This window comes from Uloborus diversus, chromosome 6 (genome assembly GCF_026930045.1).
Source record: "Uloborus diversus isolate 005 chromosome 6, Udiv.v.3.1, whole genome shotgun sequence".
NCBI classification, from domain to species: Eukaryota; Metazoa; Arthropoda; class Arachnida; order Araneae; family Uloboridae; genus Uloborus; species Uloborus diversus.
In genome coordinates this window covers 140,642,515-140,656,404 of record NC_072736.1, presented here as the reverse complement: position 1 = coordinate 140,656,404, position 13,890 = coordinate 140,642,515, and the positions used below count along the sequence as shown (strand labels likewise).

At 30.8% G+C, this 13,890-nt stretch overlaps 1 protein-coding gene across 1 annotated transcript in view; it reads right to left on the bottom strand.

Moving 5' to 3' along the window:
- Window positions 1–13,890, bottom strand: part of LOC129225314 (agrin-like) — a 338,344-nt gene that overhangs the window by 96,138 nt on the left and 228,316 nt on the right. Inside the window, 1 exon segment of the mRNA XM_054859904.1 lies at window positions 11,839–11,991. Coding sequence (XP_054715879.1) covers window positions 11,839–11,991 — 153 coding nt within the window.

The window sequence follows — 13,890 nt, the reverse complement described above, 5'->3', positions numbered from 1 at the left end:
ACATGTTAACATAATACTGCTATCTATATACAAATGGCTGCCAAAATAATACACCTATGTAAGCAGTTAGACCAAATTTTGACTTAAATACATATTGTATGCGGGAATGGAATTTTAAGGTCTTCAATAACAGTTTATGGAGTAAACCACTAGTTTTCCTACATAGTCTCTAATTATGAAAACTCATATAGAGGCTATACTCGATCACAGGGTTTTGACTCTAAATATCCCAAAGATTTTTGTGAATGTTCAAGTCACTGAACTAAAAGGGCCGCACAACTTTGTCCTCATTCTTAACGAACTATTTTTTGGCCAATTTACCATTGCGTCCTTATGAGTGGGCATTTCTCTAGAAATACAGTCTGAAGGAAAGAAAGTATTAGACTTCTCATAAAATCTTCATAGTAAACGGCTGTTTCTTTCTCTGCAGAATAATCAGCGACAAAAGACCAAAGCAAGATACCGCTCCCTATATCATAATGTAACCTTGACTCTAATTATCCCAAAGATGTTTGTAAATGTTCAAGTCAGTATAAACTAAGAGGGCTAAGCAACTTTATCCTAATTCTTTCCAAACTATTTTTTGTTGTTGCTATTTTAGCATTGTGTTCTTACCAGCTTAATACAGTGGGCATTTTCCCTGTATTCCATTTAGAAATACGTCTGGATAAAAGGAAGTACCAGACTCCTCCGAAAATCTACTTACTAAACGGCTGTTTCTCTATATGCAGAGTAATCAGCAACTCAAGACCAAGGGAACATATTGCTTTCCATAGCATAAGGTAACCACCTCCATGCTTTACAGTCAGCAAGAGGCATTCAAGAGAAAATGCTTCCTTGGGCTCTTTACAAGCCGAAACGCGTCTAGCTGTCTAAATTATGATGAAAATTGATTCAACGGACCTGATGACCTATAACCACTGCTGAGAAGTCCAGTTTTTGTGCCTTTTACACCGTTGGCGTCATCAATGAAAAGCACGCCGTTTTCTTACAGACAAAATTACAGTTGATATGTAGTACAAATGTGTAAAATTCATCATAAAAATGTATACCTGACCAAAAAATAATGATAATCATTAAATATTAACTTAGATCCCCTGTGACTCACCTTACTACATAAAAATAGTTTGTGGCCAGAATATTTGATAGTGTGAAACTCATTTTTTCATGTTTAAAATGGAATAATTATCTATTTATCTATATTCGTGGTTAGTGCGATCAGATGTTACTGCACTGTATTGCATTACATATTTGACTGCTGCAATATAGCATAAAGAATATTATTAATTTTCTTCTTAAATTTAAGTATAATTCAAACTTTTTGGGGACACCTAACTGTATTAAGACTGCTTCAATGCTTGCATTGTATTATTTTAGTTCTTCTGATGCATAAGGCTTATTTCCATACTGTATGATAGAAATACATAAATCAACTGATTTTTTCATTATAAGAAAGAATGTTTGCTTTGGAAAACTATTAAGCTGTTCAAAGAGAAGAACTTTTCCCTTATGCCTATAGAACGTAATTGCTTCTAGACTAGAAACTGCCTTTTTTCCCGATGTTAAGGACTTAACTTCTTTATAAGAAATTACTCGATAGACAATTTATATTTTGAATAATTTTTTTGTGCTTTTTAACTTTCATTATTGTTATAACACTGTTAAATTATTTTTTTTATCATATGAAATGCATTTTCTGAGAATAACGAGGTCAATTTTTATTTTGCTTCATTGTATTTCGAAAGTACTCAGAGTAAAAGCATTTAAATTTGATAAATTTATTTAATGATTAAGTCGAATTAAAAAGAAAGCATAAATATAGGAGTTATGTGCTAATAGGCATAAAATAATTTCAGTACAAAACATATTTACTCCGTTAGGATGGGTTTTCTGTATTAGTATGGAAAAAATATTAATTTTACTAGCAACGTAAACTTACCTTAAATTTATATATATTTTTCATTTTGTCAAAAAATTACATTTAAATGATTACTCAAATATTTAAGTCATTAAATAATATTTACGCCAGTTCCTAATCATTCTAATGGAAATTTACGTTGCAAACACCATGAGAAAATTAATGTAATCAATCAACCTTAAAAGCGTGCTAATGCTTAATCATAAAATAAATTGTGCGAAAAATATAATAAAATTACACAAAAAAGAAATATTTAAAGCAGTAAATGGCAGAATTAATATGGTAACGATTTTAGCAAATGAAATTCTAAAATGAAAAAACAAAACAAGCAATAAATCTAATTTTAGAAAATTCATGCAGAAACAAATGTAAAGTTGCATCCATATCCTTTCATTATTGCCAATTAAAACAGGACGAAAAATACCAGAAACCCTTAAAAAAAAAAAAAAAAAAAAAAAAACTCGATTGAAGCAAATGCACTTTGAATAATTGCAATCAATACTCCAGCGGTTTTGAAAACGAATACAAATCATGTAATCCTCCCGATTCAGAACTGCCATTAACGATGGCTAGAGAAGTGACGTAAGAGCAGCAATCTGGAGTTATGCAATGCGAAGATTCATTAATACATTGAAAAGAAAGGCGTTTATTAATTGTTTAAAAGGTTTTCCAAAGTAATTATTGAGGAATGTTAAGTTTCGGACATTTGTAAATTTGCATAGTAATGATGTTCTATTATTAGTTTTAATTGTTTTATTTAAGTTTAAATGTTGCTTATTTTTACAATTGTAAAATTGTTGCAATTTGCAAAACATCATTTAAATGTTGTAGCTTTACATGTTATTTTGTAAAAAATAACATTATCGTTATGCATTTTAGACTATTATTGGTTAATTACGCTAAGTAGCTTGGATTCACATGAATAAGATGTTTACAAATGCTTTGATCAAGCAAAAAGGGTTTCAACTTATAATAATTGAGTATGAATCGTCTAGAAATATTGTTATAATATCTTACTACATTACAGTATGTTTTACCAATACGTTCGTAACATTTAAAAAAACTGCATAGTTTCAAGAAATGCGTCTTTGTGACATATTTTCCCCAAATTCTTATTCATAGATAGTTTCAACTCAAATAGCTTGTGAATTTCTAGCTAAAGTTACAAGGAGACAACATACCTAACATTCAATCAAAAGTTGTCTTAGGAACTGATTGTCGGTGGTACAACAGAAAGAATGAATCAAAAATGCATCAAGTCTGTAAAAATAGGTCCAACAGTTACACAAACTCAATGATCAACTAATTACTCAGTTCATTTGGTTAGTGGATTTTTTTTTCACTTTAACGTAATTATTGTTCATATTTAATATGCTGATATAGTTAAAAATTAAACATCAACTTTTACAAATTTTACATTTTTTCTGACAACGTTCGATCAGAAAATAAGGGCTGTGTTCAAACGAAGAGTTTGGAGAAAAATTTTGAAAATGAGCAGTTACAGACTTATAAAGAAAAAGTTCCACCCTTGTGTAGGCTTTCGTGGTTTATACATGAGTTTTTCCCGGCTAAAATTCATTATTCTTCCTAAATAGAGTGAAACTTCTATGAGCGACCACCTCTATATAGCGAGCACCTCAATTAACGACCACTTTTCTGAGGCACCAATTTTTCCCCGTACATGACTAATGGTAAAATACCTCTGGGAATGACCATTGAAATCTTTCACAACGACTGGCTATTTGTGGACCTCAGCATTAACAAATATAGGATTTTTTGTTAGAGAAAATTCAAAAAAGAGAGTGACAATAAAAGAAAAGCAATAGAACATTTAGTTTGTACACAGATCAGTTTACTCAAGCTATAACGAAGGTGGAAGGAAATCAGAGGAAGAGGGGGTTAAAACGGAGCATTCTTAGTACATTACAGTGGTTAAATCTAGTTTTAGCAAATTTGAATAGATCAAAAATTGGTTTTAGTGAAGTTGCATTCTGCATTTCATCATCATATATCACAGTAAAAATTCTGAAAAAGAGAGTTATCTCATGCTCGAGACACGTGTAGAAGTTATCAACCTGCACAGGAAAGGAAGACCAGAAAGGAAATTAATGTAAAAAGCATATTTTTTTTTATAAAGAATAAAAAAAAAAGTTTCTTTATTTAAAAACATTCTCATCATAATGTTCTTGATTAATACTTGACTGCAGGAAGAAGATAAATGATATATTGGTGCTGTATTTGCATGTTCGAAAATGACCTCTAAGAGCGACCAACCTCCATTAACGACCACTTTTTTCAGGAACGGAGAGTAGTGGCCCTAGAGATGTTTCACTGTACAATGAAATTAGCGACATCATAACATAGAAAAGATTTATAAGTTGCGATACAGTCTGTTTTTGCTAAAGTTAATTTTGTTTCCTTAAAAGTTTCCTTAATTGTTTCTAATATACCTGACAATTTTTCTATCTTTAATTTTGTGTATTCTTTTTTTTTTTCTAACTTATAGGGCTGGGCGGAGAAGTAATGACATAAATATTGGGTGACAGATATTATAGAAAATCTGTTCGACGAATAACTAATTAAAAAAGAAAAATACAATAATTTTCCGATAAGTGGTCCTGAAATAGCTACTATACGTCACTGGAACACTATAGAGTATATTGAAGCGTTTATCAGTCTATAAATGAATCAAAATAATTACAGTAAGTTCCCAATTATCCGCGGAATTGGATAGTACAAGTCCCGCGGATGATAAAAATCAGGGATAAACTGCCGAATGCTAAAATGAGGGATAACTAAGGTAACGAGCTGATGTGTGCATCAGATGACTTCCTTTTACTCCAATTTAATATCATTTCCCCCATTATTGGCAATTTTAATGTGATTCAATTGTTTACTCTCTAAATATCACCAACAGTGGCTAAAATGAAACCAAATAAAAAATAAATAAACAAAAAAATCGCCAAATTTTTCGCCAAGTTGGCGTCCAAAAGACTGACGATATATCGCCAAGTGTCCGACAAATCATAACACAACTTGAGTTTACATCGAAATTAACAATGAATTCCCCCCAAAAAGGGGCAAAAGACCCCCTTAGGAACATCCGAATGCAACCAAAAGAGAGAAAGCACAACTAGACTCCACTAGGACTCTACATACCAAATTTTAACTTTCTAGGACATACCGTTTTTGAGTAATTCGACACACATACACACATACATACGTGTATACGGACGTCACGAGAAAATTCGTTGTAATTAACTCGGGTGTCGTCAAAATGGATATTTCGGGTGTCTGTACGTTCTTAGGCATTTATCCAAGTGTGATCGGGTCGATAAAAAAACTCAACATTCTTTCGGGGGTGAGAAAAATGGAAATTAAGGTCAATTTTTGAGCGAAAATTTTTTTGTGAATACAATACTTCCTTTTTTGTAAAAGGAAGTAAAAATTGTCCTTTCTAAAAAATGTAGCTGTATTGATGCATAATACTTTTACATTTTTGCACAATACAATTAATATTAATAAAGAACAAGCGCGTGTACGATGAAGAAACGACAATAAATAAAAAAAAACAACTAAAATTATAAATTTTGTCAAAATTTACAATTTTTTGACAAAAACAGCCATTGGAATTTGCTTTTTACTTAAAGAATACATGCTCTTGATTGTGAAATGATTCGCAGATAAACGGGAGTTTACTGAAATATCTCCATCATACAATTTTTTTATGCGTTGGTGTAACTTCACATAGTCACTTTAATATCGATCAGGTATTACGTCAAGATAGGACCAATGAATTGTCAATCATATTCATTCCAACTTAAAACTGCTGTAACACCAGACTTTCACCGACGAATAGGTGTTCAATGGTGATATCACACATTTATTCTAGCACCGATTGAGGTTACGTCAAACTTTAACTGACGAATGAGTCATCATTAGTAGCTTTACACATTCATTCTAACGTCAAACTGGTATCACGTCAAGTTTGAAACAACGGATGGGTAATCAATGATGGTTTCACATATTCATTCTGAAGCCAATCGGGGTTACGTTAAGCTTTCATCAACGAATGAGTCATCTGTGGTAGTTTCATATATTTATTGTAACGTCAAAATGGTATCACGTAACGTTTTCACCAACGAAGGTGTGGTTAGTGGTAGTTTCTCTACAGCATGACCTTCTTATTCATTTGTTACTAGCCGCTGTGCTTTTTGTAAAGGTATTGTATCTTTGGTTGTTAGATTCTGTTTCTTTCAAAATATTTAGAAGAAATGATGCATTGATGTTTTAAAAATATATCTTATTTCCTAATTGGAAGGAAAATATGGGGGGGGGGGAGGAAGGCAGAGGATACCTGCTCATGGCATCTAAAAAACCAATTCAATGTCACAAAACTAAAAATATCCTACTAATTGTTCGAACAAAAGATTATTACTGATCATCATCGAGTTTATGCTAATTTCGATTAAAGGGTGAACAGGAGTTAAATTTTTTATCACGAACTTTCACTTAGCATCTAAATCACAAAACTCCGGAAAAAAAGGGTAGAACCTATCAAAATAAAAATATGTCGTGAAAACAATATTTAGGTCATTGTGAAATAAATTACCATGAAGTATACCTCGGTATAATTTTGCACGATTTCTAGAGAAGTAATATAATAATAAAGTTTAAAGTTGATGTCAAAACGAAAAAAATGCATTTTCTTTTAACGGTTACTACTTTAAAAACATGGAAAATTTTTTTAATCCTTGTACTAAAAAATTGTCACAATCATTCTCCTATTTTCTGTGATCCTTGCTAAGGGCATTTAGTCTGATGTTTTTCGTTTCTGCAGTAAGCTTCAAAAACAGTATGTGTTTTGTCCTGAAAACACGTAAGAAACAGACATTGTCGGTTGTAGTACTCAAGATTCTAGATCATCTTTTAGTGATTTTTATAGATAAAAATAGCAATTAGGGACTTTTTTTTAGCTATCTACGAAATGATGTTTTTAAAAATTTATTTTGCATGTATTTTTAATATTTTTCAATGTTACTTATTTATTTTTTAAAGTTAATATTTATTTCTTTATGTATAATCCCATTTTAACGATTGTCAAAATTTGTTCGAATTTCGAATTTTTAAGGTAAACTAATCATACGATAGCAGGCGATATGCATAAACGTGTATACCACATAAACAGTGATTTTGCTATGGCCAGGAAAAGGGCAGTAACAACAAATTCTTCATTTCAAATTTGCTTTTGCATTTTTTCCTCTCTTGTACGTGAGCTTTATTGTACAAACTTGCTGATTCGGATCCCGCTGAAAAAAAGTGCTGAAAAAATCTAATTCAAAATTACCGTATTGTTAATATTGTATCCATTTTTTTTTTCAGCATCTCGAAAACTTGTTTCTGAACATACTACTGTTTACCTGCTCATGGCAGAATTATAAACCATTTTAATGCGTGATGCTTAAAAGATTACGTATAAAATACAGCACGTTGTACATTGATTCAAAGAGTTAGTGGATTAAAAGCTCTAATACATTAGAAAAAAAAATACCAACCACTTTTTAAATTGAAATGCCTCGAAATGTAATTCAAATTAAGCTCACCAACCTCATTAATGTCCATAAAAAATCTAAATCTTTTGTAGCCTCTAGGATAAGATTATTTTATTTAACCTTATTAAGGTTGCTGACTCGAACCATTTTTCCTCTGAAAATGAAATGGAAAAAAATTGCAGAATAGCTTGGAAGCAATTTACCTCAAGTGACGTTTAGTGCTGCAGTGCTATTACTTTGCCTTGGCTATTTATGGAGGATTAAGATAAATCCCTCCACGTTGAAGACGAATTCGCAATTCCCTAGGATTACCGCTTGCTTTGTTTCGTTTTATGTGCTGCTTTGACATTATCTTAACTTTAAGAAGAATATGTTATTTGCAAAAATGTAACCCGTCATTTCTGGGAAGAAATCTTTTTGAGCTTTGTGTAATGAAATGAGAGAGATAAACATTGGGAAGCATCTCCCGAAAAATGAACCGTAATTCAAAGTGGATTTTATGTACCTTTGGGAGCAAAGTAATGGAATTGTTGCTTTATGATATGTGATGGTATTTCTATCAATGTTGTTTTAAGATGCATTAGATTTTTTACTGACTAGATTTATTTTTGAAGAAACACGTATGGTTTTATGTGAAACACTCTGAAATGCGTTGGAATATTTTGAGGCTATTTAATAACTCATTTTCTTATGTTAGATTTAGTTTAAAGATGTTTTTTTTTCTCAAAGTAAGCGTGCGTTAAATAATTTAAATACAAAATTGAATTGAATAGTAGAAAAAATAGTAGTCTTTTGGAAAGAACACAAATAAAGTTTACTTTCGCTAAAGTACTTCCAAACAAGTTTAAATTTTAAGTAGGTAAACACGTTCTGGAGTTAGACATTCATGGCTACTGAATTATATACTTTTTGAGACATAAATGAATGATCGCATCAACACAAGATGAATCAAACTTTTGAGTCAACATAATTTTTAAAATATGAAAATGTTATTTGGCAGTAAGCGGTTTATGGATTATTTCGCTGTTAATAATGCCATGCTTATTAAAGTACTCCTAAAATGAAGGCTCAAAACTATAATATTGATAAGCTTGGTCTGCAAATCTCAAATCTAGAAATTACGTTAAAGGGGAATTGAATCGAGTGTATAAATTAGGGATAAAGAAGAAAACTGCTGTATTAGTTAACATTTCCTTGAAATGAAATATGTATGTACCTGAAAAACAGAGTACACAAGGGAAGCAAATTCAAGTGTCATAATATCGGAAAGCGAGAAGAATTATAATCTAATCAAAAGCGATAGAATCACCACTTTTAAAATGAAGTAAACATAGGATTAAAACATTAAAAAACCCTATGGATTAAAGACTGAAATTCAACTCCGTTATTAATAACAAGAGTAGTAGGTACAGTGCCATAACTAAGAGTTCGATTAATTCTGATTATGTAGTTATAACAGCTTCATATAACGTTTTGGAAAATTGGAACGAACCCAACTTAATAAAGATACAACGTGAGGGCATCACTACATTGATACATTAAGAGAGAAATTTTCAGTGTAATGGATATCAACGTGAAAAATTGAACGAAAACCAAACAAAATATTGGTGATTTTACTCGGTAAACTACATTCTATCGTATCGGAAAATAATATTTTTAAGTTTTTCATACTAGTATGTTTTATTTTTGAACAAAAAAAAAAAAGAAAAAAGAAAAGCTTTGTTTTTCTGTTGATTACTTTAATTAATTTTATCAACTTTGCAAAGTTGATAAAATTATTTATTTGTAGTCAGTGGTAAGATCTATTTTGTTGCTAACAGGTAAACGGCAGTATATGCGGAAATGAGTTTTCGAGATACTTGAAGAAACGCATCTTGGATTGAATACAAACAATAAAAATTTTTTTAACTGAATGTTTTTTCATCCCTTTTTTAAAATGGAAACCAAATAAACAACTTGTGCAATAAAGGTAACATACAAGAAGATGACAAAAATGCGAGGGGAAAAAGAAAAAGAAAAGAAAAAGAAAAGGAGAGACGGAGAGAGAAATAAAAAATTCGCAGTTACTGCACATTACCTGCCCACGGCCGTATTGTTCGGATGATTAAAGCTAAATGCATCATTGCTTCGTACACAAAAGTTTAAATTTTGGAATACGTTTCGCAAAATAGTATTTTCTCAAAAACTTTCTAGTGAAACAAATGATTTATTTTTCATCTTTTGTTTGTCTATCTTTTCTTGCTTCAAAAACATGCAAAAAGGCTTCTCTAAGCAAGCTTTACTTGGCAGTAGTCGATTAATACGAAGAACAATTTCTTTAATGCATGCGGAAAAGCAAATAAATAATAAAGAATAATAGCATTTCTACTAAATTATCTTCCAGAAAAAAATACGATCAGAGGCAGACGCATTTTTTACGTTCAAGTTTACTGAATGTATAGGAAAAACAGAGGATTTTCTGAGATAAAACGGAATATAAAGGGTAGAATCCCCGGGTATTGGCGGCCTCTATATCAACCCGAAAGTGCCTGATTGCACTGTAAATCTTTCAAAGCCATCCATGGGCCATTGTTGGAAATACGTGTTTTATGCAGTTTTATTCTCAAATCCTTCATTCCTACTAATAGAAGGGAATGGCCGAAGAATAAAATTCGTTTTCATTGCCTAAAATTTATAGCATTGTGTAAATTAGATGTGAATCCAGCGGCAGCTTCGGAGAACTTCGCTTCTAAATTGGATTTGAGATTGAGCCTGCAGTAAAGCAATATAGGAACAATGAAATTTTTGGACGATATTTTAGTCCTAGCCACTGTCTTAGACAGATGAACTTCTTCGCTTTTACGACGTAAAGCGTTTTGTAAGAAAATCGTTACCTGGGAGCATTAAACTTTTGGAAATAGGTGGATGAAAGTGCACTAAAACTAAGCTCGTGTTTACTTTTAAAATCTTTTTTTTTTCTTTTTCCCAAACGCGTGGATAAATGTACTTTATATTTTGCTTCAGATTGATCATAATCTCCAAAAATGGTGTTGGTTGATCTCCAAAAATAAAACCATACGTTTTTGTCAGTGATTTTGTTGCAACTAATTTAAAGTAATTTTAAAATAGGGAGAAAATGAGGATGCTTTTGCAATGAAATATATAAATTTCAAGTCATAAACAAAAAAATTATTTAGTTGATTTTTCAATTAACAATACAAAGTAATTTCTAATTTGTTTTCTAAAATTTGATCATTTCGCAAATACCCTAAGTATGTATTAAAATTTCTAGTAACTATATTAAGCTGTTGTTTTTGAACACGTTGTTCACTACTTTGCATTTTTCTAAATTAAATTGTACGAAAAAAATAATAATATAAATAATATTGTTTTGAAATCGGGCCCTGAAATACATTTGGTAAACTAAATTGTTATTTTTGAAACAATTGAAAAAAAAAAAACTTTTACTGAAAGGATATGTTACATGAAATAAGGAAGAAAATGTTCTTTTACTATGATTCATAACCTTGTTTGTTATTTCAAAGATGTTTTAAAATGAACATTTACAACATTTCATATTATTTTAGTTGATTATATATTTTTGATTTATGTCGGTTATACTCCTGTGATGAAATGTACCATTATTAGAAACTACGGATTTCGTAATTGTATTGTTTTAAGGTACCTACTAAATACCTATTATCTACACATTTCGAATTTTGGCATTTAATGATGTTTCGTTGTAAAAAAATTCGCTTTTTTTGCCAATAAGCCATAAACTAGATGCTTCATACATTGTACCAGAACTTTAATTGAGTTACAGTGCGAGTCACATACAGATCAGTTTTACAGATAGCATTTCATTATGCACTTTAACATGTATGAGCATTATTTTATTTATTTATTTATTTTTGCTAAAACTTATTAACAACCTTCTTGTATTAGTGAATTTTCTGGTACTATTCTGAAAAACTATGATTAAAGAAACGAAAAGAGAAAATTTTACAACGTTAAATTACATAGAGAACAATGTACCGTAAATTCCGTTTTTCCGAATGTATTTCACTTCAATACATTGTAATTGAAATTTTGTAACATGTCTCCACCGTTTTTGGGTACACACAAGCATATCATTTAACATAAAACAATTGAATAAATTATCCAAAATCGAGGTTTTAGGCACTTTCGTCTATTCGAAAGATTTTTCCAAACTAATATTAGTTACTTACTTTTTCAAACTGCTGTCGTTTTAATAAACGTAACATTTGCCCAAAAAAGTAAAGAATCAAAACTGACTATTCTGGATTATTATTGTCTAACGACAAAGTTGCTGTGCTTACTAATAAACCCAATACATTTTTTAAGAAGCCATGAAAATAGTCAACTTACCTTCCCTACAACATTTAGCAAATGATGATGTTTTGTGACAGTAGCTGCTTGGTGGACAGCGTTTAGAATTTTCCCCATCGCCACAAAAATATTCTTTGCCATTAACAGGATTTAATAATGGAGGCTCACCATCACAAGGTATATCTTTGTATTCTGGAAAAATCATCAAAAGCAAAATTTTTGAAATAACTATTAATATAATATTTTGAAATTATATGCTTGCCTTTTCAACGCATCTTAGTAATTTAAAACTAAACTTTAACTTAAAAGAATTTATCATCAATTCACTAATTACATAATCTATAAAAATATAAATGTTTTGTTTTCTTTCAGTATCGATTATTGTTCAAAAGTCATAGTATTTATATATTTTTTATTTTTAATTTGAACCAACTAAGAATAAATAAATTAAGAACCATGCAAAAAAGAAATCAACTGATGACTTTTACTAAATACTAACGCCCCCCGACTGAGAAAAGGGCTTAAAAATAATGCAATCTGTTCGATTGTCAGCAGAAAATATCACTTTTAAACGTAGTACAAATACTCTACTTGTATACGATGAAAAACTTGTTCATTTCTGTGAGTGTTAAGAGCTCTCTAAGGATTACCATCAATGACTTTATGAAAGCAAATGAATGATGAATACATTACTGATAGGAGAAAAATTGACGACTACGATTCATGTCTAGCTTACGATTGATGAAAACGTAGGCTGGAGAGAAATTAAGGAAAGTTCACTACTTATGAAATCAGTAGTAAAAAGAAAAAAATATCCATAGAGAGATCTCTAAACCTTAACGGGGTTCAACCTACAATCCATGTATAGCATACAGTTGATGAAAACGTAGGCTGGAAAGAAGTTATGGAAAGTTCGCTCGTCATGAAATCAGTTAAAAAGAAAAAAAAAATGCATAGAGAGATCTTTGAACTTTAACAAGTTCTAAGATTTGTCTTGCCATAAAATGCATAAACGCAATGTTAAAATAAACTGTAGTATGTTGTGTTAGTCTACTGGATTGCTATCATCAAGATTTGAGTGTTTCCAAGATAAGTCAAAAGATAATAAAAAAATGGCAGCTTGATGTATATGAATAAAAGCTCGAGTTACGTAATAAATCTTTGTCTCCTTTGTAAGACATTTATATCTACATTAATGTCCCCTGCTCCAAAAAAGAGCTAATGCTCGTAATGCAAATATATAGCCCGAAATGCATCATTAAATCAATTAATATTCAAAATGTTAATTACAAAAACTTATATTTCTATTATAAGAAAAATTACTTTTGAGAAACAACAAAATATCATTGTGAATATCATAAATTGTAACAGACCTGCCTATTATTATATACTTTGATCTTGAGAGGTATATAAATTTCTACTGGAATCAACAATATGTGTTGAAAACCATTTTAACTATTTTACCAGATAGGTAGCGCTGCAAACTTGGTAAAATACATTTTACTTTGTCCCATTCTCTGACTGAGAGTTTATTTATATATGAAGAGATTTAGATAAATGAATGATTTACGATAAATTTTTCATGATAAAAGAATAACTAATGATGAATGTTTGACATTTTTATTTAGTTAAGAAATTCATTTTCAAGAATTGAAGCAAAAATGTCACATCTATTACACAGACTAGGAAAGACAGAAATCAACGGAAAATTCCTAGTAATGGAATCAGTATTAAAAAAGAAAAATTATACCTAGAAAGATCTTTGAAACTTAACAAGTTCTAAGATTTGTCTTGTCAGCAAGTGCATTAATGCAATGCTAAAATAAATCGCAGTACGTCTACTGGATTGCTATCATCAAGCTTTGAGTGCCTCTAAGATAAATCCAAAGAGAGTTAGGAATGACAGCGTGATGTATATGGAAGCCCGGGTTAAGTAATACATCATCATATCATTCGGAAGACATTGATGGCTGCCCTAAAGTCACGGTGCTCCGAAAAAGAGCTAATGCAGTCAGAAGTACAGCTCGATACAGAAGGCTATTATAAAATGGATGGTAAGTAAATTCAATTTGACATTTCGTGCATGAAGTA